Genomic DNA, 24,723 nt, shown 5'->3' with positions numbered 1-24,723 from the left:
AGTTAACCTTTGAGTAGATGAGAGGAGAAAGTGAAAAGAGATAGTCCTCGTGATTCTGAGTAGAAATAACCCAAAAGTTGATGGATTTTCAAAAAAAAGTAAATGATACACTTTTAAGTGAAAATGCCCTAACAATTTACGATATTTTGCGAGAACATGCAAAACGTAAGAAAGATTGACGGTTTTTTTTATCAATACGTGTCCCATATGCGTTAACTTTTTTCAGCAATATAGCCATATTTCCGGAATTCCGGCGTACTTAGTTTCCGACAATATATCCGTCGGGCCGGGCGCGCAAATCCGGACTGACGGGGGCTCAGACCAATTCCGCTAATGGCGGCTTAAACTTTACTTTGCCGGAGTTATGAAGCTTTAAAAATACAGTGCATTGCCAAACCTTGCTGGAGATTTTGTTTTTGCACCAGAAAATACGTACCTGTAACAATGAGAATAATAATTATGTAATATGTGTTAAATAATGAGGAAATCAGCACAGGTAACTCAATATTCTAGCATTACCCGTAACATGGGTATACTTAATTTAGGTAAACATAAGTTTACCTGGGTATACCTAGTATTACCCAAGCCTTTTGGGTAAAGCGCGAAAATTAAATCAACTTCTACACCATTACTCAGCCAGTGATGGGTATTAGACCTAGGTGTGTATGGGTAAACCTTGAATTTTCGGGCTTTACCCAAAAGGCTAGAGTAATACTATTTATACCCGGGTAAACTTAAGTTTAATCAACCTTCTAACATTATATATACACATATTATACAAGACAGCTTAAAGAATTACAGAATTACATTTTAAAGCAAGTTTTTTTTGCAAAGAATCATATCAACTTAATTTTAAAATCTACAACACACAAAAGCCCTTCATCGACGAATAAAATGATATAACTTTAGTGAATGAATAAATCACAAGCTTCGTAATACTAAAATACGTGCCCACGGCTGTATTTGTATTAATTTTAATATTCCCGATTAGCATACGCAAACGCTGACGGGTGCGGCCCGCTGATAATGCTACATTTGCATCCGCGTGAGTTATCGCGCAGGTGACAGTGCCCTGTTTGTCCTTTGTCAATGTTTTTAATTAGATCGGTAATTAAAAGTGAGAACGGTCAGTTTTTGGGAGATTAAAATACATGTATTCAAATATTATTTTATCGGGTCTCTCGTGAAATTATTTCCGATGTTTCGAATTTGCTGGGACATCATACATTTACCAGTGTAACCTGCTTCGAATTGTCCAAAATATAGGTAACAAAAATAAATTCGATATAGATCCGAAAGAAATATTTTTTCATGTGTTCGAAACGCGAAAGTTTCAGATATTATATAACCCCTCTATTCAGATAACAAACATATGTAGGTGATTTATTGCGGAGGCTAGAGGTTTTTTTTCTTGTTAATTATCCTAAATAAATAAGTTAATTTAATATAAATAAGTTTACCTTTTACATTAATAATAATTTATTAAACAAAATTGTTGCTATTCAAAATTACCTGTTCAGTTCAAACCGTTTATAAAACTATAAAAATAATACTTTGTCGCCATTTTGTCGACATCGATACATGAAATGGAAGTTATGCAAATCAAAATTAATCCCATGAAATTTTGTTTATGCGCACCAGTTAAAGATGTTATATTGTGACCTTCGAAACCACAAAAAGTATGAGTATCGTTACAAGCACTACATGAAATTAGTTCTACTATCCTTTTATCATACCAGGGCCGCAGGGGTCAGGGCAAGTCGTGTCTGCATAATTCCTACCAGGGGGGCATAGACGGGAGCTTAGCTAATCAGTGCCGGCGGGCGATTAAGTCGGCCCGCGCGATAATACCTCTTGCGCGATTAGGCACGCTGACCACCCCGGGACTCCTGGTATCCTGGTATCCGTTACCTTTGGATTGGGTGAGTTGGAGCATGAAATCCTGTTGAGTTTATATGCAAACAAGGAACCGTTGACAATATTTAATGTTTCAGCAATTGTACTTATAATTTTTAAATGCCAGTTTATTTTTAATTTTATTTGGATACTACTTATACCTAATTCTTATATTTCTTATTACAGTGAAACTTTTATTCTATCGCCCTAAATTTTTTGGTCTGTCTATCAGCATGTCCCATTACATAATTACAGCATTAGTAAAATATTTTTTTATTTCTAGTACTTAAGTCTTTAAAATAAGCATCATTATAGGACTGCTTGACTAAGGATACAATACCGAGACCGAGACTGACTGAAATAGCAAGACATATTCGTACATTTCCGTGAAAATACGATGGAAAATAATTATGCACTACATCTGTACGTGCATATTGTTACCTATCATACCCTAAGAGTCACCCCACACTAGCGTCTCCCAAGCGTCGGCGTCTAGTCAACTCTATGGCTGGTGCTCGACGCAATGTTGGCGCCGCTGCGCAGCGACGTCCTTTCCGCCGACGCTCAATAGTGTGGGGTAGCCCGAAATCGAATAATTTTTCGAAAATTTTCAGTTAAATGCCTACACTCAGAAAAAAGGTTTCACTTGCATCGTGGTTTCCTATAACTACACAATTTTTATTAATGATCATTTGACAACCCCAGAAGACATCTAAGTAATAACCTTTACTGCAAATCCCTTACCAGGATTCGGATTTGGGATTCTAAATTATTTACAAAATTTAATCGTTTAATATAAACTCGTTTATTGTTCGTTCATTATAAACTCAGAAACCCTGAGTAAACTAGCGTAAACATAACACCAAACTTCACAGTTACTATACCATTCTCAATATAATTCGCAATAATCCCAACATCAAAACTTCCACGTTACCGCAAAGTGAATGGGTTACAGGAAAAATTTCACGCTGCCAACTCCCCGAGAAACTTGGTGCAAGTAATCTAAAGTTAGGTACCAAGGCAGCAGAGGCTATTTAGATGCACATCTTAACTCCGCCATATATCTAGATTGTGGAGTAACTCGGAAAGTGTTTCCCGCTTTTTTAATTCGGAAAAAGAAGATGGCGGAGTTTGGTTGAATTCGGTGTTAATTGGAAAGTATGCACGCGTTTTGGAATTGGAGTTTTTGAGCTGAAAGTTTTTGTTTTGAATACATTTTTCAATGTTTCATGTTTCTCTAACATCTACATTTGTTCGCTCTTTTTAAGTACTAAGAAGCAGTTACTTATACGCTTTGACAATCACGGCTGGATTTTTTATAGAAAGCAGTAGAGGATGAAAATTATCTAGGTTGTGTAGGCGTTAAGACAGAGCCATAAATACAAAAACTTAAAATATGTTTTATAATAATATTTGACCACCAATTTTTTTTTTGAAATTTGACACGATATAAACGATTTCCTAGTTCTAATTCTTAAGAGGATATATTAGCTGAGCCCCTTCTCAGATTTGAGAATTTTAGGTAAATAACTCCGTCGCGCTGACGGGGACGGCTCCTAAAATTAGTGCGATAAAGGACAACTGCAGCTTAGGCGAAAAATCCTGCGTAAAAATTTCAGAAATCGAGGTTTCGTTCTCGACATTTTCCTCCTCCAAAAGTTAACCAATCGTAACGAAATTTTGGGACCAGAATGAGAAAGAAATTATCTCTTAAATGCGTTAATCTTTGCCGATTTTGTATGCTAGGCGTCTGTTTACGGCGCATTTATTTGGCCGTTTTTAGCGTTATTTGAAGTAACCTAGTTCTTATAAAAACAAGAATATCAAAAAAGCTAAACGTGCAGACACAGATACTGGTAATATTGAACTCATATAAAAAAATAGTCATCTAGGAACAAAATCCAGAGAGGAAACGTTTGTATGGAAAAATTACCACTAATTTTTAACGAAACTCAAGTACAGCTATATGCAAAATAGCAGGAACTTCAAGATGTACAGATAAATATGCACGCTTTCTACCATTACTTGGAATAACTGTTTTTACTGTCCATTAGTCATAAACAACGGTATTCACTAATGTATTGAAGTATTCGCGTTAATTATGAGTATCTCTTACAATAACTATTATCGCAATTAAATGTTCGCAGGCACATTTGAAATGAATTCCTCCTCTTGAAATAGAGGGTTATACAGTTATTATGTATAAATAAATACCTATACTCTCTACGAAACGATGTGTTTAGATTACTTCGCAGTGTATAAATATTTTTGCACTAAAGAGTCACACTAGCGTCTCCCGAGCGTCGGCATCTAGTCAACTCTTTGGCTGCTGCTCGACGCAACGTTGGCGCAAATGCTTAGCGACGCTATTTTCCATAGCGCTGACTAGACGCCGACGCTCAAAAGACGCTAGTATGTGGTGGCCGATAGCGCTGACTAGAGGCCGACGCTCAAAAGACGCTAGTGTGTGATGGTCCTTACTGCCAGAATGGCCAAGTGTCACAATGTCTAGTATCAAAAAGTTCGAATGTTATAATAGTGCCCTAGTGACAGAGACACTGACAAAGTGCCCAGGTGACAAAATGTCCTGGTGTCAAACCTTGTCCACTTTTCAACTACAAGCGCTAGTACAAGTACATAATATAGGCCTCGAAACGATCTAATTAAGTTAAGATTGTTTTATTTTTGGTCTTAATATTGCCTCAAATATCTCTAATACGCATATACTATGCTACAATTTAATACAGAGATACAGTGTCGTCACACTCTTTATTCCCCAATGCACATTAAACCATATCTCACAACGCAGGTGTATTCACATAAATAGAGCCCTTTTTAATATACCCTAGATTTGCAATAACACCAGGGCGTCACGGGTAGGGCGCAATATAACTGTGACATCGGAATACATTAATCAAAGAGGTGTTACTGGTGTTAGGCGAGGTTTTTGCGGGACTCGGGATATTGCGACGTGAAGTTATGGTGTCCTAGTAGGTTTAATAACTCACGAGTGGATTATGGAAAGGAATATTCTTGAAGAAATGTGTCAAGGGAGTTTGTGTCAGTAAATAAGATTAGTACGTGTAAAACAGAATACCGTTGGGAATCTTCCTTCCTTCAATATCTTTCTTCCTTCCTTTTATTTGGCCTTCGCCGTGTTGTGAATTTTCAGTGGTACGAGTACCTACTGATTTATTTAACTGGCAAGGAGACTGACAACAGTCGTTGATTACCATCGAATGTCACCGATGTAATCAAGAAGGAAAGGTTTCGCAATTTTAAACGATTTTACCACAAAAATACCAAAAAGATCGTCAAAGATGCAAGAAAAGATGTTTTGAAATTAGTCGCTGACATGACCGCACATTACTGCCATATGCTATGGCACCACTAAAGTCTGTGCGAAGAGTCCGTAGATTGTATTGGTTCCCATACATTTCACGACTTCTCTGCACAGATTATATCTCAGGACCAAATAAAATATTGTCAGGCTTTAGATATAGATTAAGCACCGTAGTGAAAATCTTTCTTCATCGATTACGCAAATGAAACGATTTGAAATATTATGGCTAAAGTTTTGACAGAAGGCTAATCGATTCCTTTAAAAGTAGTCCATTTAAATATTTTATAAGTTTACCTGGCAAAATGTCAATAAAATACCCCTTACAATTTCATCCATTTCCCATATTTAAACCCCCAATCGCAACCTGAGACGGACCGTTGTCCACTCCTAGATACGTTATCTTAACGACCATCCCCGGGGGACACCTCCCCTCTCCCCTGATCTCCCGGCTGATATGATGCCCTGGTCAACTCTAACTACCGGCTTTATAGTTGTTGTTAGGATTATCTTATTGTTAGGTATTTATAATGACCACGTAACAACGTTTAAGTTTAGTATTTAATTAAAAGATACTTTATACTTAGCTATAAGTAAAAGCACTTACGTGGTTTAATAAACTATATGAAAAGCTTGGTACGGACAAAGTTTTTATTAAGAAAAGATAGGGGAACGCGATAGTCCGTATGTTCTATAAATGTTATTTGTTTCGCACACAAGTGCAAAGTTTAGTGGCTTTACTAAATATCTTATTGTGTACCCGTAATAAAAAAATACACTTTCTTTTAATTTCAGTGAGAATATATCTATACATAAATAATTTAGCTCTAATATTAGCGTAATTTTTGATTATAAAAAGCAAATTTTATTTTTTAACATGAGTTTCACAAGTTTCACTCTGTTTTCACACAAAAGGCGACAAATCAATTCAAGAAATTATTGCAAACTAGGTTTCAGCTTGGGAAAATATTCTTCCGGATATTCTCCCCTTCTGCTTATAGTCTGCATCTTCTCAAATGATTATTACGCCTAAGACGGTAATCTGTTAAACAAAAGCTATTGTTCCTGTTGTGTGAGCGGTCGGCCATTGTGTGCCATTGTAACTGACAATCGCACGCGCCGTAGTACGCGCTCAGACTCAATGGCACACAATGGCCGACCGCTCGCGTAAAAGGCACAATGGCTTTTGTTTAACAGATTACCGTCTTAGGCGTAAAAATCATTTGAGAAGATGCAGACTATAAGCAGGCGGCCTAGCCAAGGTGACGATCGCTTGCGCTTCGCCATCGAATCGCTTTGTCTCTCTATCGCTCTTCCATATTAGCGTGACAGTGACAGGTGACAGTTGTGTTTCTCTCGCTACGTAGCGATAGAGATTGGTATGTTGTCTACAGGGCCAGGTTCGACGATAATACAGATTTTTTTGTAGATCCCATCTGATTTTTTTTTCAAAATGGGGATTCGTCAGGTCTTCCTCTACAGCTCACCGAGCCACAATTAGTAGTATTCTAATAATATGTTGTTCGAGCCGATATGGAGTATGTTTAGCATGTTGTTCAAATTACTTCAAAGATGTCGTTGTTCCCAAGCAACGCTAACTAGATAACAGTAGTATTACTTAGTCTACATAAGACAATGTTATATTTCGGAATAAATGATTGGTAACATAGGAGGAACTTGTTTCATATGTTGATATATCGAATTTGTCGTAGTTATCTCAATCTCAGATATTAACAGAAAAATATGTGCTTAATAAAAACAAATCCGGGAAATTAATACATTGTCATCGGATATAGTTGAAGTGTGCCAAAGGGGTTTGCGTCCCGGGTTCGAGTACCGATCAGGTTTCATGTTTGCTTTGTGAGTTTGACAAGATAATAGGCAATGTGTTTATAATAATAAATATTGAAATGATAATGATTTTCTTTGTTTAGTGATAAGGATATATATGCATATTATGCATGAAGAAACGATAAAACTAAAATCGTTGCTAATAGAATAATATTTGGTTATAAAAAAATGAAGACAAACATATCAAATAGGATACGCTAAAACGCGTATAAATAAGTGGCTCTGTGAGCTGTAGACCTCGCGAGCATAGCTTAAAACTGAATCAATGTACGCCATTTTGAAAAAAAAATCAAAAATTGAATCGACAATAAAGTTCTATTTAATCATAGAACCTTGTCACAAAATTTCACGATAATCGGTTGAGAATTGCGACCTGTAGAGAAGACATCCGGACATACGAAAACAGTTTGTCCGAGGCCGAGTTCAAAGTGTTTAAACGGAGACCTTAGCTAACGCTTCGCTCAAATACTCGTAATAACGCTTTTGTCAATATTTTCATATATTTGATCATGAAGGGAGGGTATTGTAGGTAAAATTATTATGACAAGTCTGTGTTTTAGGATTCCGTACCCAAAGGGTAAAAACGGGACCCTATTACCATAGAGTAACTTATACTAGAGCGGTACTGTCATAGTAAATTTTGTAACCCCGGTAAATTCACTGCCATCTGTCGACACACTTTAAAACTAAAAATGAAGATTCAAAAAAATACGATAAAATGTATTTAAATACAGATAAATGATTTTTTTATTTGCATTAATTATTTTTATGGTTTTGACCCATGTTCTTTCACTGATATGCGTTAAAATTGTTAAATAACAAACGAAACCGTCAACGCCATCTATACGACAGTAAGCCAAAACTAGTAGCGCCCTCTGAACGAGAATCAAATTTTCTTGATTTTCGAGGCACGTTTTTTCCTTAGACTGTATCCATCTATTACGGAGTTATATCTATCTTTGCTATTACTAAGACTCCGCTGTCCGTCCGTCTGTCTGTCCGTCTATCACCAGGCTGTATTTCATGAACCGTGATAGCTAGACAGTTGAAATTTTCAAACGCTTGTGACATGGTTTTTTGAGCCTTTTTTTTAAACCGTACAGCGTACGGTCGACAGTCCTCTGCCCTACGACTAATACAATGATAGTTATCATGAGGTTGTTGAAAATAGTACTTTACGTGACTGCTACATAATGAAGGGTATTAAATTACGAGTGTGAGTTTATGAAACGAGCTTAAAGCGAGGGTTTTAATGCACAATTATGTGCACTTATTTACATACATTTTTTAATCTCTCTATGATGTGTTCAGGAACCGCATGTTGCGACCGAGATATGTTCAAATTTGAATATCGACGTTATTTTTACGCAACAATAAACATTTTTAAAATGTAATCCACAACAAATCAAACAAAACAACTTTATAATAACCATAAAGCACCAGGATAACATAACATAGAAGACAGTTTATAAATAAAATATGAAAGTATAAACGCTACGCTCCCGCGGCGTCTCAAAGCGAACCTGATAGGAACGTAACTCAACACCGCACGCCAAGGAATCCAGCGTTTCGCTATATCTCTGCCATTCTCTGATTTCCTAGTACATGGTAATATTAGGAATACATTTTATGCATAGCATGCGACTTGATCGTTAAAAGTGTATCTAACAGCATGTGAATTCTATATTTATTTCATTGCACATTAAAATTATGCAGTAACTTGAAGTAAATCTAGAAATAATTTGCGCTACGAATATTATATCATCAGAACTAGTACATCCACTGCTGAGCACAGTTACCGTGATACATCAATGCGGATTAGTGACTTCACACACCTCTTAAAATTTGTTCATTTTGATTTCCTAACGATGTTTTTCTTTACTTTAGATTAGAACAACTAAGTAAATCGACAAATATTAAATGATAAATATACTTAATTTTCGAAAAACGCATTCTTGATTCCCGAGTAGATAATACCTCCATATTTCTAGCACATTCAGGAAGAATCGGCATAGGCATTAGTTTTTAAAACAAAAACGACCGCCATGGCCTTCCAACCATTAGGAGAAGAGGCCTCTTTGATATTTCATATTAGTTTCGTTTCTTTACGATACATAAAATGTATGAGGAAAATATTATTTTCCTTCACTGAAAACCGACTGGTAACGGTAACATGAAATAATGTTTTGCACATAAGTTCCGATAACCAAAGATAGATATAACTCCGTAATAGATGGATACAGTCTAAGGAAAAAACGTGCCTCGAAAATCAAGAAAATTTGATTCTCGATCAGAGGGCGCTACTAGCTGTGGCCTACTGTCGTATAGATGGCGTTGACGGTTTCGTTTGTTATTTAATAATTTTAACTCATATCAGTGAAAGAACATGGGTCAAAATCATAAAAATAATTAATGCAAATTAAAAAAATCATTTATGCATATTTAAATACATTTTATCGTATTTTTATAAATCTTCATTTTTAGTTTTAAAGTTTGTCGACAGATGGCAGTGAATTTACTGTGGTTACAAAATTTACTTTGACAGTACCGCTCTAGTATAAGTTACTCTAAGGATATACTCATTGGTACGAGCCGGGATTCGAACCTGCATCCCAGTTTGCAAGTCACACGCCTTACGTCTACTTACTTACTTAGTTTATAAACGCTCTCCTTATTTAAATTATTTACAAAACAGTCAAAACATGTAATACACCCACGTAAGGCCAACAACACCGTATCGCTAACCGATTATTGATCGTCGGTTAATTCAATAACTAACTAACCGGCTGGACAAGGTATTAACCGGTAATTAGAGTCAGTTGGACCACCTGCCGGTAATGATGTTTCATGGTTATACGTCTTGTATGAAAGATATACAATTATACAGTCCGCGAAAATATGAAACGGTGGAATTAGTAAGTTTGTTTTTAAAAAACTCTTTAAGTAGGTAGATTTTAAAGAAACTTTGATATTTTAGTAAATAAAAAAACGAGTTAGCCTTTTTCTATCTATTCCAAATTTCAAATCGGTAGTGTGAGTAGTTCCCGAGATGTTTAGCGAGGGTCTCTATTGTTTCCCATAAAGTTTTAAGTCATAATGTATTATTTGGCCGCATTTTCGTTAGTCATAATTTGGTTTTTCTCAGAAACGCGTCACTTTTCAGGATTGCCATAAAACAAACCTAACCTATCTGTAGGATTAATCTGACAATCAATACACAATTATGTCAAACAAAGGGACCCTCTTTAGCGATGTTACAGACACACGGACAAAGCGCACCATAAGGATTTCGTTTCACCTTTTTGGTAGGAAACCTTAAAAATACTTTTTTTTATTTTTTTTAGTTTGACCTACTTATTTTTTTTAATGTAAAACGAGCACACGAGCCGCTTGATGGGAAGCAGTCATCGTCGCCCATGGACATAAGCAACATCACAGGAGCCACTTAAGCATTGGCACCTATTTGTTTTTCTATCAAAATTTTAATTTTTTTATACCACATCGGCTGTAAACAGTAATACGGCCTGCCTAATTTTAGCCTATGAAGGCCTGCAACTCCAGTGCAACATGCGCGTTATCGATTGTTTAAAAACCTGTGTACTCGTTCTGAAAAACCCCATTGTATAGTCCCATACTGTAATGTACATAGAGCGTTGCCGTTATCCACTCAAGTGTACCAAAGTACCAATAAATGTCTCCCAAAATATACAACCGGACTAGGTAAACCCATATTCAAAAGGCTTAGGTAGCCATTTTTAATCGAATAATCATCTGAATCCCGTGAAGGACACATCATTTCCTCACTTCCGGTGGATACACCGAAACTACCCACTTTTTAAGTCCACGACGTTTATGCCGGTCCAACAGGAAATTCGACTTTCCAGGAAATGGAGTGTGCGAGGAAGATGGATATATACAAAGCCTGGTAGGCACGAGGGGGACGGAAGTCTTGTGCATTCGAATGGGACACTATTGGGTTTCTTGCGTGATTTGAAATCTAATGCCTGAAGTTTATGATGCTATGGTCCGGTGTTAGAAAAATATCATTAAAATATAATGTTCTTTATTTACATTGGCTTGTATAGTCAAAGAGGATATAATAGGATACAGCGGTACTGTCATAGTAAATTTTGTAGCCACAGTAAATTCACTGCCATCTATCGACACACGATTAAAACTAAAAATGAAGATGTATAAAAATACCATATAATGTATTTATATAAGGATAAATGTTTTTTTTTTAATTTGCATTAACTATTTTTATATTATTTTGGCCCATGTTCTTTCACGGATATGCGTTAAAATTGTTAAATAACAAACGAAACCGTCAACGCCAGCTATACGAGAGTAGGCCAAAGGTATTGGCGCCATCTGATCGAGAATCAAATTTTCTTCGAAGGCTCTTAGACTGTATCCATCTATCACCAACGGAGTTATATCTATCTTTGGATTTAATTTTGCGTAAATAGTCTTTCTTTGAGGATCTCTACAATAACCGATCGAACGCTGCTCATCCTATTTGGGGACTTCTATGGAACCAATAAGCTTAAAAAGCTACGCAACTAAACCAAAAAAGAAATCATGAACTCCAATGCGCAGTATTCTGTCTTAACCTATCTGTTTATCACGTAATTTATTATCCAAAAAACTTACTCTCCAACTCCCAAATACTAACTCATAAATTCCTTACGCAACCAAAATACAGCTCAATTTTCACGTTAAAAATCTCAAGGAAAGTTTCCTTAAGAAGGGCGAGTCATAAGTTTTACTCGGGCAAATTGCTGCAAATCCTGGCAATGAGAATTTATTAATATTGGAACACTGTGTTGACGGAGGGACAGAATTAAACCGTAAAAGGATGTTATTTGGCGCCAAAATATAAAGCAAATGAATATACGGGGGTTGTAAGTCTGAGGAGGGGTAAATTGAGTTGTAAGTTAGGTTCAGTGCAGGCCGCTTAGTTTGGAGTTGGTTTACGCATTAAGCCATGTCTACACTAGTTGTTATTAATCTCCGACGCAAAACCACACCTGTATATATACGCTTGTTTGATACAAATAAACATTCATTCATTCATTCATTCAAAAAGAGGCGTTTTATACATTTGATGCCAATATCTGTCTGTGACATAGTAGCTCTTACGGGCGGATCGATGTGTTTTTAGGGTTCCGTACCTAAAAAGGAAAAAACGGAACCCTTATAGGATCACTCGTGCGTCTGTCTGTCTGTCTGTCAACCTTTTTTCTCCGAAACTACTCGACCAATTGAGTTGAAATTTGGTACACATATGTAAGTTTGTGACCCAAAGACAGCCATATAACGTAAACAAATGAATTTTAAACACGGGGGCCACTTTTGCGGGGTAAATAAGAAAAAAATAAGTTTTTTTACTATATTGTCTTACGTTACATATCACATGAAAGAGCTCATTGTGAGAATCTCAAATATATTTTTTCTGTAATTTAACAACAAATAGTTTAGAAGTTATTCAAGAAAGTAGCCAAAAAATTACCACCCCCCGCCCTTTATCTCCGAAACTACTGGGTCTAAAATTTTGTAAAAATACCCAAAATAGGTCTTTATCTGTAGATGACAGGAAAACCTATTAGAAATGTGCAGTCAAGCGTGAGTCGGACTTACTTACCTAGTTTTTGATTCAACCCCTACAGGTTTTTTAGACATTTCACTCACGTTTCACATAAAAAAATACATTGTTAATACTGTACGCAACCCTTTGAACGCGAGTCCGACTCGAACTTGGCCGGTTTTTTTAAACGTGAAAACGAGTTTTCTTGCGGTGGTTCTTAGCTATATTTGATAAAAATCGATCCAGTTTGAAGAGTATCAGTTCTTTTTCAAAATGATGTAAAGGCATTTTGGCCATCAAATGGTTAAAAATATTATGATTAGTTTTTTTAATAGTTAATGATGTTTTACTACTACTCTAATGTCACATGGCAATCAATATGACATGCACTTGACACGAGCAGAATAGAGTAATTCATTTTTTTTAAATCTGATTTGACAAATACCTGGTAGTGTGGACACAACTTTATTAGTCTTGGTACAACAATTTGGGTGTTGCAAGTTGTGCGTCAAGGTTTTTTGGATGGTGCCAAAAGTGTGACCTTAACCTTATTATGTATTTTCCTCTTGCGCAGTTAAACTTGCAAATCGCTCATAAAGTTGCAAAACATTTCTGTTTTAAACTTACTTTGTACGTATAGAATTTTATGAAAAATTAGACCCGTGTTTCGGAGCTCTATTCAAATTGTTTTTATGTATAAGTATGTTACGGTTATTGGGCCTAACCATTAAGAACTTCAGTATACATTGCATTTTTGGAATCATATTTTATTTAGTATTTGTGGTATTTTCTATAAAAAGGGACCTTATTGTCGATGGCGCCTACGCCATTATAAACGATGCTCTGATATAAATACAATGCCGTGCGACGCTGTGCGGCGTAAGTGCCATCGACAATAAAGTCCCTTTTCATAGAAAATGCCCCATTTAGAGTCCGTCCAAGCTAGAGTTAGACCAAGAAAAGTCTGCAGAGATTTTGACAGCACACGCAGTGCCAGTGTTATTTATACGTCATAATTTCATAGAAGTTAAATAACACCTGCACTGCGTGTGCTGTCAAAATCTCTGCAGACTTTTCTTGGTTTGACTCTAACTAAGCATCGACTTTGACACGTGCGAAAGTGTAATAATACTTATATAGATAACATTATATTTTAAAAGTAAGTTAACGTTCTGACACTTCCACACTGTCCTTGCAGGGCTGTGCAGAGGTAAATTAGCTTGTTCGGACTCTAATACTAAACTTTCTTTAACAAACCTATCTAAACAGCCACAAAGCGTATTTTTATTTTCCACCCCCTCAAAGGGGTGAAAAAATTAAAAAAAAAACACCATTATTTACGCCGTACCTACCAGGCCACCATAAACGCGAAGCATAAAACAATATTCCCGAGCTTACGCGACTTATAATTATTTTTAGCCCCCCAAAGCCCAGGGATTTGTCCTAAGTCGGCGTCCCGATATTATTTCTGGATCTTAGCAGGTGAGTATTATAGGCAAGGATAACTAAAGATTAACGGGATCATGGAAATGTCTGATAAATGTCGCGGATTTCGACATTTCTTGTCGGGACGTGTCGGTTTCCTGGATACGTCGATAAAGTCTTGCAATTTGGTGATTTTTTATGCAACCATATTACTATCGCGATCGTAGGTCTAGAATGATTTAAAGTTTAAAGATTGAAGTGTGCGAAAGGGAAGTCATCACGTATATAATCATTTCATGAATGTGAAAGAGGCAGACTACAAATGAAAAACTTGAGCTCCTTTGAGCCTCATAGCGGCCGCCAGCCGATTGAATGTACCGAAACGAAATGTAGCGGACTGGAAAATACGAAAAGCTGTGTTCAGAGGGCCTGCCGCGAACCACGTTCGACGTGTTGCCTCTGTCGTACTTGTAAATTCGTACGTAAGTGTGACAGGGAGGCAACACGTCGAACGTGGTTCGCGATAGGCCCTCAAAAGCAAATAATTTACGCAATCACATATTATTTCTGAATTCAGCACCTCCATTTGACATCAGCATTTGACATCATTCCAATTTTTGTCGCATGTCTTCCATAGCTGCAAAAATTCGCTTGCAAAATGGCGGAAATATTGTGAAACAACTACTGTTTGCCGTTTGGTATAGAATGACATTTAAATTTAAAACGCCGCAACACGTACATCTGACTTTCAAATTCAAATCTTTAACACGCAGATTGCTACCGACCTTATCAATATCAGATTCTGTATAAACATTTTGATTTGGTTTCCAGCTTGTTTTGACACGACCTTGAGTCATGTCATCGAGCGTCTCATAGGTACCGATAAGTGCGAGCGTGATGCCTTAAAAACGGCTCCTGATTGCATTTCGTAAGCCGACCAGCGTGAGCTGCTAACGGTCGTCATTATCACTAAAATCACCCATTGCTGAGCATAGGCCTCTCTTCGAGTACGACACTTGTCCGGATTCGCTTAAATTGAGTTTTAAAGTAAATTTCAGCGAATCTCATCCAGAAATGATACGCAATCTTCCTAAAGTCGTAATGTCCAACCAAGGAACATGGAGCCAACGGACGCCAGGCGCCGCGAAAGCGGCCTCTATTCCGATCACATTTAGGTCCACCTGCCACTCTGCCTGGCAACACGTCTCGCCCAAATCCACTTTAGTTTGATAATAACGTATCCCACGTCTTACACCTTGGTGTGGCGTAGGATCTCGGCATCGTCTCAAGGTCGTATCAATAAAATGAAAATCATATCTGTCAATAGAGAATCCGCCCCTGCACTGCGTTGAATATAAATTCGATGCATGAGGACTTTCCTTCTTAGTCCGCGTTCGATTTGGAATTAATACAAACGATTGGATCATGACGGTCGAACCGTGTAATCACAAATCAAACGTTCCATATTCGAATTTGGTGCCAGTGTTCTAGGCTTAATGCTATCTCTGTGAGTCGAACTGTCAATATCGAGCCAGTCTATCTAATGAATTTGCTTGAATTTAATGATCATTTTTATCATTCTCTTCTTGGCCATCTGTCCTTAAGCCTCAAAGCCTTGCTTGTCAGGCCGTAAGCTGCATCATCACGTTTTATGGGAAAACAGCAATATTGTCAAGGTTTGTATGACAGTCCGACCCTATGTTTTATCATTTCAATTCAAATATATGGCAGATTAAATTTCTTTCTACATACATTTTTGATGTAACCTGTGGTGTGGTGTATACGTTTTCTGTGAATGCACGGAAGATGCGTTGTGGGTCTGGTGACGTGTCGTTATTGGGTAATATTTTATTAAATGTTTAAATAGAATTTTAAACTTCTCTAAGTTGAGCTGGATCGTTAAATCGACTCACTCTGCAACATGATATCGAACACATACTGCATTCATTTGTTTGACCGCGGCGCAGGTGGCTGTCGTGTCCCGATCAAATGAATATTACAAGCGCGTCATGCTGACAGCTACCCGCTGTCGGTCGGATGCGCTTTTTGAGGCCGAATCGTAAAATCGAAGTATTTAAGTTGTCACAGCGACGGGACTTAATCGCGTAAAATAAGTTTTAAATTTACCTCCGACGTTTCAAGGACGGCCGAGGAGGAAGTATTGTATATGCCTGGCAGTTTACATTTCATCGATTTCAATCCTGCTAATATGTAGTTTATGAGATTTTATAGTATGGAACATAACTAGTAATATAATCGAAAATCGTGGCCAAAAGCTAGCAATTTTTATGAATGCGAAAATTTGCAAGCATGTGTATGTTTGTAACTCTTTCGCGCAAAAATTACTAAGTAAATTTGAAAGAAACTTGTCAGGATTTTTTTTTAAATTGGAAAGTATATAATTTAAAAATATTATGTAAACTGGGTAAAAAAGGGGATACAATTTTTGCATAATAGCGTGATTACAGCGTACAAAAATACGATTCAAAAACGGATTAGGGATGTTAAGAGTTATAACATTGACATGTCTCTCGTCTCTCTGTTGTTGTAATAAAAGCACTTAGCGCTAAGCGAAGCAATTATAAGTAATTTGACCGTAATGGCCGACGCTCTGCAGTAACGAAACGCTAAAAGCTCCCTAATTCGATTTTTCGCCGAATTTGCAACTTGCAACTTCAAAACTACATTTTTTTAAACTGATTTAAACTTGGTGTTTTACTGACTGTATTCGTAATTGAAATTTAACTTCTGCGTGTATTTGAACCAAAAATTCAGCTCGGTGCAAGTTTTATGCTTGTTTTTTAGCAAGTGCAGTTGCCTGTTTCCAACATATTTGTGTTATTAGCAAGGAATCTGAATTTTGTCTCTTAGCTTATCAACACAATGAAACACCCATAAGCTACACAGTCCGCTTATGTCTGCCACCATACCTAGTTATGTTATGAGTCTTTTTATTTTATGTTGTATACTAGGTACACTTTTTTTTTTAATTTTTTTATGCTGTTTCTACTCGAATTCTTCTCTAATTCAGAATCACGAGCTCTTTCATAAGAGAAAAGTGTTACAAGATTTTTTATTTCCCTTCGGTTATCATTTTTCATGGCGGTAACGGACTGGGAAGAACGAAAAATGTATGGAAATTGTGGGACACGTTTTTCTCATATAAATATACATAAAAATTTCAAATAAAAAAATGTGTACAACTTTAAATAAAAACGACATTTTTAAAAACCTACCAAAAATTGACATTAGCATAAGAGAGCTAGCGCAGCGCTGCAGTGTTGCGTAGTAATTTCTAGAATAGCTTCAGGGGGGAGGGCGCCATTTCATTACCGGTCCGGATCCTCGCACATAAATCACCAGGGCCGAAGGAGTTCAGGTGACGTCCTCTGAGCCCGGTATTTGTGTTTCATTCCCGAATCCTACTTTCTTTATGTCTATGAATTCCGCGTATTCTCGAGCGCTTGAATTATATAAGTTTTAATTACGAGCTTTGGCTTCATTAAATATTGCCAGCATAGAATACTTAATTTGCAAATAGAATCTTTGCTAATTTAATTCGAGTTTTATAGATTTTGTTTCTTCAAAAATTAGAAATGTACTTAACCAACTTTTTATATCAAGACGGCGCAGCGGCATGAGGTAGTTTTTGCCATAAGTTTAGCGGATATCGTGGCCTATGGACATTCGCTTCCCTAAAAGGCGTGAGCTTTTCTCGTCATTTGTTTATAGATTCATGGAAATGATAGCACAGCGTCGTTTGGAAAGTAAGTCGTTAAAATCCAAATAGGTCTACTTGTCGTTTCCATTCTAGATTAGAGCCTAACATCCGTGCTGTCTTGGACGAGGTCTTATAACGTAACTTTATTTATGCTCGTACAGATAGATAAAGTCTGTTCGGAAAGAGAAAAGTCGTGGAATGTATGGGATCCAATACTCTCTCTTTCCGCACAGACTACAAAATGTTAAATGTCCAAAAACCTCAAGACAGAAAATAATAATATATTCTCTATGATTTGAAGCACTAAAATTCTTTTACTTCGCACTCAAAATAAGAAGTCTAGCCTGTGCAAATAAGCGCCAACATTGGAACTTGGAATAATCATACAGTTATTCCGTAACTGCGGCAACTGCATGACCATCCGCTTGAGTTAAGTAAACCGATTATTCATATTAGGCTTTCATACTTTAAGTGTAAGACCGATATGATTTTCCATCCCACGTGTCCCACAGACTCCGTAATTGTTTCAGTGTCTGAGAGCACTTTGAATCCTTTGTCTACGCAATGAAAAATTTATTACCCCCACGGGAAATTTTAATTGAAAAGCGCGCTGAACGCGCCGCTGCCTCCGATTGTTCGTCGCCATGCGTAAAGCCGAGTTGTAAATGTTTTTCAAGCATTCATGAACCAATTTAATGGTAACGAGTTTACGGTGAACGCGAAAAATTGAATTGTTTATTAGAAAATCGTCACGCGTCTCGCTTTGAGGGTAAATTAGTGTTTTTAACTTTTTATACAAAAGGTTGATTTACTTTGCGTTAAAAGCAAAAAAGAAATTTTCTTTAGCTTCGCGGTTCAAAATCATACTACATATACTCATATTCATCTAGGTCTTCACCAGTTTCACCAGTGACTGACGGTGACCTGCGTTTGTCCCTTATGCTACCTATTATCTCTCTATATGTTATAGTGTCCTCTTAAGTTCATATTGCTACTGTTAAGTGCTGAAAGAGCCACGCCCGCGGGATATCGGTGGCGATCTTGGGGAAGTCGCCGCGTTTCTTTTGGTTTTTCTTGCCGTTGGACTACTATTGTATAATTGTATATGTTCTCGTATTCTCTTAGGTTTATAATCTTACCGTTAAGTGCTGAAAGAGCCACGCCCGCAGGATATTGGTGGCAACTTTGGGGAAGATGCCGCGTTTCTTTTGGTTTTTCTTGCCGTTGGACTCATCGTCCTCCTCGCCCGTGCCCTCACCGGAGCCGATACTCGCGTTACTGGCGTCCCCTGGTGACAAAAATATCAAATTAATGTTAGTTGACTACAAATAATATGTACAATAGGCTTTTAACAGAATAGGTAAGAAAGTTTCTCTGAATTTCAATTCAGAGAAACTTTCTTCGCGAAAAATTAAACGGAATTGATTTTGAGGACAATATACTAAATTCACAGAGTATTCATTAATATCGCTTCTGATATCATTTGTAACATCTCATTCATTTAATATTTTGGTCTTTACAGGAGTTTTTGAGCATAAAAATCGTTAACGTTTTAAACTCGTAGAAAAATCCTTTAAAACTCATAGAAATCGTAGAAGAACCATTTCAAAACGCTCGTGAGTCTGTAGAAAAACTATTTTTTATAATACAATACAATCCATCCATACTAATATTATAAATGCGAAAGTCTGTCTATCTGTCTGTCTGTCTGTCTGTGTGTTCCCTCTTCACGCTTAAACCGCTGAATCGATTTAGATGAAATTTGGCATAGAGATAGGTTGAGTCCCTGAGAAGGACATAGGATAGTTTTTATCCCGAAAATCATCCCTTAAGAAAGTAAAAAGCAGGGTGGAATTGAGATAATTAATGTAGTGTCTGCTAATTTGTGTGCATAATATGCTCAAATTGAATAATTGCTATAAGACTTTCTCCAGGCGCTATTCTTACTATAGCTGGGGTTATTAAGTCCACGCAGACGAAGTCGCGGGCAAAAGCTAGTTTACAATAAAATGAAATAAAACCATGACAAGGGATTATATCGCATGTAATGAATTTATGCGTCCCGAAGTTTCGAACCCTTTACAGCGTTCGTGGTCAACGGGTGGGTGACTGTGAGAACACAAGACAAGCGACAAGTTTCTATCATTTGCAACAAAAGCTAATAATACTTAGAAATAATGTTTACCACGTACATGTGTGCCAGGCTCGCAGAGATTCGCAAGCGTCACCTTATCAGAGTTGCGTCTGGCATATTAATTAGCTAAGTCGTATTTATTTAATCACCTGCCAGATGCTATCTTCGGCTGTAATTAATTTGTACCGTCTTGGGTATCAGATTTAGTCTTATTGTGATTATGAGATTATGGTTTTGATGGGTTGTTTACTTATTTATGCTAAATCTATATATATATGCGATTATTAGTCTTGCATCAAACTACTTTGTCACTCTTGAGGATAAAATTGAACATTCACATCAGTTTTGGAAGAATAAAGAGAGCCCTTACGAGCTGATGTAGCAAACAAGTCTTTTCAATTTTGAGGGTATCTCTTCTGTAGGTACTAGGAACATGGCACTCTAATATAATTGGCAAGTACCAGTACCAGGCGCACAGAAGTGTGGAGCACGATAAACAAATTAGCGCGCACTGAGCCGCATCAAATATTCATCGGCAGAACAAATCGAATCAGCTCTCCGTCTTACTAAGAGCCGTGTACTTTTAAATAATAAAACTGAGCTTCTGTATTTTTGGTATACATGTAAAAATTAACTTAGTTTACGTGACTTAAATAATGTAAGACATTAAAATATGACTGTGGGTTTATGAAACGAACTAAGTGAGTTTCATAATAGGATCACACGAGTGTTTGAATGGCTTATTATAGTTATTATGTAAAGCAGTGTTATCTACACACATATTATAAGCTCTATGATGTGTTCAGCAACCACATGTTACGATCGGCATTGCGGCATCGTTGCTCTGTCGCGGATACCTAGTACAGCGGATACCGTGTAGTGTCTCCTAAATTATCGTTGGCTCATCAGTATAATTGATTGATTGGGCAATCATAAATTGCTCATTTTATTTTACACAAAAGTGATGCTATATGTTATTAGTTCCTAAAAAACAAAACCAAAAAACAATTACGTGTGTAGATAAAATACAATATTAACATTGCTAAGTCGAATGTTGCTATATAAATATAGGTAACCATTACAAAAAAATGATTTTAAATAAATTATATACTTAATAAAAAAAATATGATTTACAATTTGCGGCATAGCCTTGTATTTTGGAAAAAAAATTACGATATTTTTTTACATTTTTTTCGCTCTTCAACGCATAGATAGCAAAACTAGTGATGTGCCCTGTCGATCCCGAGTCGATAAAAATTACAACACAATGTCGAAACGCATCGCGATATTCGACCGGTTGCATTGTGATGTTAATGGGGGCAAAGTAATAAAATTACTCTTAGGCCATTACGTCCCCTATAATGTGGGTTATAGGGTGTAACAGTAAAACGTTTCAGATTGGCAAACTGTCTTACAGTTTGTTTTATTCGTGGACTGGATCAAACACATTTCAAAAAAGTCACTTTTATGGATTTTACAATGAAATGAATGAATGAAATGAATATTCTTTAATTCAGACCATGTCCATATACAATTAAATTACATGTAAAATTAATATTAAATTATATAATAAATTTCATTTGTTAGTAGCTAGTAGTATTAAGCCTTACAACTAAGGTTAGTATATAATAATAATGAAAGTCACAATCACTCTGGTATATATATAGTCAGGCAAACACAACTTGACAGTCAGTAAGAACCAGGAATATTACACTCATCCCTTTCTTTTGGGTGCTAGTACTAGCGTAAGAGAAAGACAGTATGATTCTCTCTGTCTATGTTTGAAATGAGTCAGTCCTGGGCCAAACTATATATATTTAAGCCGTTTTTCTTATTTGAGTCACAAGTACTGAGTAAGGTGCAGCGTAAAAATTAACTTTGCGATATCGATATCTACAGGAAAGACGCGAACGAATGAGCATATAGGCGAGTTCTTAAATATGTTTACATTTTTATTGCAACGGATTAGTGAAACTGGAAGAAATGTATACATATTTATGAAATCGACTGTACCTATATTATAGGTAAATGTGTATGACCCTACTGTATAAAATTGGGTTTTGTACAAATATAAATGTTAGAAATGTAAACCGGGTTATTGGGTTGCTGGCATGTCTGTCAGTGTCCTGTTTTACGAAAACGTTCTGGGATAGTCAAAACAAATGTATAAATGTAACGAATGTAGTCTAAAAAATATAATTTATAGGTATAGGTTTATCCTTGACTATTTCATTGGCTGATTCTTTTATAACTAATTATTTATTATAACGTTCTCAATTTATCCGCTTTCGTGAATCATCATGCCTACTTTTCAGTATATCTGTAGGTTTAGGTACACATTTTAAGACATGTTTTTTTTTTATTAAAATCTTAATAAAATCACGTTAACAGAACATTCTAAGTAGACTGACTTCATGCAACTAGGGAACAAATCAAATAATTTTATGAAATATTTGATCACTTTTTCTTTAGTGTATGTTATCTATTTCAGTTTATAATTGAGACTTCATGATTTTATTCAGTCCCAGTAAACAAATATTGTTTTTATAGAATCAAAACAAAACTAACAATACCCTATCAAAACGGGTCACCCTGTACAGTACCGTGCAAAATCAGAGTGCAGTACCCTGATGCAGTATGTAATCCCCTAATTCATCTTACGCACACACACGCACACCCCTCCCATACATCTGCGTGTGAAAAGTCAAGGGGTGCTCTATCCAACGCTACCAAGCCATAGCCCAAACTAGAAGACCTCTCTTATTATGCAATCGTTATATAATTTAAAGCTCTCATTACCCTGGTCTCATTCCCCTGGCTTGTTAGCAATGAGAATGAGTATCAAGAATGTTTAAATTAACTTTGCCATAATGGAATTGCATCCAGTGTTTGCGCTTTTCGGGTGCTGTTACTAAATAAATTTGGCGTCAACATGAGAATGAGAATTGTGGAAGTTTGCCTTGAATGTGAAATGAGTTACGTTAATGTGATATGAGATTGTTTCATATTTTTTAATTTTCTCTGTTTTGTCATGTTTTATAACTTAATCTTATAATTTCTTAGTTGTTGCGCTGATATTTATGTGGATGTAAAGTGTTTCTGGCGCAAGTCAAAGAACCATAACTTAATTTACTACTATTACTTACTGTTATATGGTTTACTGTGTTTATATTAATAACTTGCTGTTATTGATTTTTTTAGCATAATATCTTATCTCCACATTGTAGAAAAAAAAATTGTACAATAATTGGTCTATCGTTGAAATGCTTCAAAATATTTTTTTTAAAATAGTATACAATTAATAACAATTGCATCAAGAAAAAAGATAACCAATTCCCTATAATTGGCTTGACATCTCACATTACACAGCGTCAGAAATATTAAAAAATAATCAAATGAGTGTAGTATTTCGCGCGGTATCAATTATGCGGCGGTTCCCATGGTCGCTCATTAGGGCTAATCCTGGGCCCCTGGTCTCCCGGTCCCCTGGTAGTGTAACCGGAGATGCGCGGGCGCCGGCACGCGCCGGGGACGCGCGCCCTACAGTTGGGGAAAATTTGCGGAATTTCGCTGGCTATTCTTCTAATATGTCAGAAAATGAGAGAACCTAGGAATATTTCAGGGGTCTTATAAAATTATATTAAAGTAAAACTCGGCTTACTGACATTTTTATCAAAAGTATCGTTTTTAATATACTCTTGAAAAAGCAGTTTTATACTAGAGTAAGACCTATTTTTTTTTTTTTATGAAATAGGAGGCAAACGAGCAGACGGATCACCTGATGGTAAGCGATTACCGCCGCCCATGGACACCCGCAACACCAGAGGGGTTGTACTAAGTGCGTTGCCGGCCTTTAAGATGGGAATACGCTCTTTTCTTGAAGGTTTGAAGGTCATATCGGTCCGGAAATACCGCAGGCGACAGTTCATTCCACAGTTTAGCTGTGCGATTCTATAGTAGAGAGTTTTATTCTAGAGTAGAGTAAGATCATATTTTTTTACGTTTAAAATAACACCTGCACTGCGTGTGCTGTTAAAATCTCTGTAGACTTTTCTTGGTTTAACTCTAGCATTTTTCTTAAATATGATGCATACATATACTTACAATATATCAGGGCCGGTTTTCATTTTGGTGTCGATGTTTCTTTCGTCAGATTTCGATAAAGTTTGGTGGATAGATAGTTCCCTATTCTATACAATATAAGCGCAATTTTACCGTATGTCCTTAAAATCTTCCTCTTAGTTACGATTTTTTTTTTAACTAAACGGAAAATTAATTTATTTTCGAGAACTTTTTATTGCTCGTGTTTGAATCGCAATCTTCACGTAAAACTACAAACGTGTCTCAGCTTCCAAAACTCATTGTCCCTCGTCTGGATTTATGCGACCATTACATTAGTGCAGCAAATGAGAGCTATCGAGTTACGGCAATCAGCTGGAAGTGCTAGGGATGGGATACAGATGGACAACTATCGATAACGGATCGAGCGTCGATGCAATGCTTTTCAAGATTAATCACGATGGATTGTTAAATGATGTATCGCTTTTATTTCATTTCATAGCTCATGAAGTTTATAATTTTCTGACTAATTTGCATATATAAAAGTACTTATATCAGAACATCTCTAGATTACTCCTCGTAATAATAATATAATTTTATCACTGTTAAATAGTCATTTAAGATTCACCAACACGTACATTTCGTTTCCGAGAAACTGTTACCATCCCCGGAAATCCATGTATAACTTGTATCATTCATCGTCGCCAATT

General features: G+C 36.6%; 1 protein-coding gene across 1 annotated transcript in view; it reads right to left on the bottom strand.

Moving 5' to 3' along the window:
- LOC134748148 (homeobox protein homothorax) overlaps positions 1–24,723 on the bottom strand; it is a 333,582-nt gene that overhangs the window by 98,404 nt on the left and 210,455 nt on the right. The window contains exon 10 of the mRNA XM_063682855.1: positions 18,960–19,108. Within this exon, the coding sequence (XP_063538925.1) occupies positions 18,960–19,108 (149 nt within the window). The remainder of the gene's footprint in view (positions 1–18,959; positions 19,109–24,723) is intronic.

This window comes from Cydia strobilella, chromosome 16 (genome assembly GCF_947568885.1).
Source record: "Cydia strobilella chromosome 16, ilCydStro3.1, whole genome shotgun sequence".
NCBI classification, from domain to species: Eukaryota; Metazoa; Arthropoda; class Insecta; order Lepidoptera; family Tortricidae; genus Cydia; species Cydia strobilella.
The sequence above is the reverse complement of the archived record's forward strand: the minus strand, read 5'-3'. Positions and strand labels throughout refer to the sequence as shown.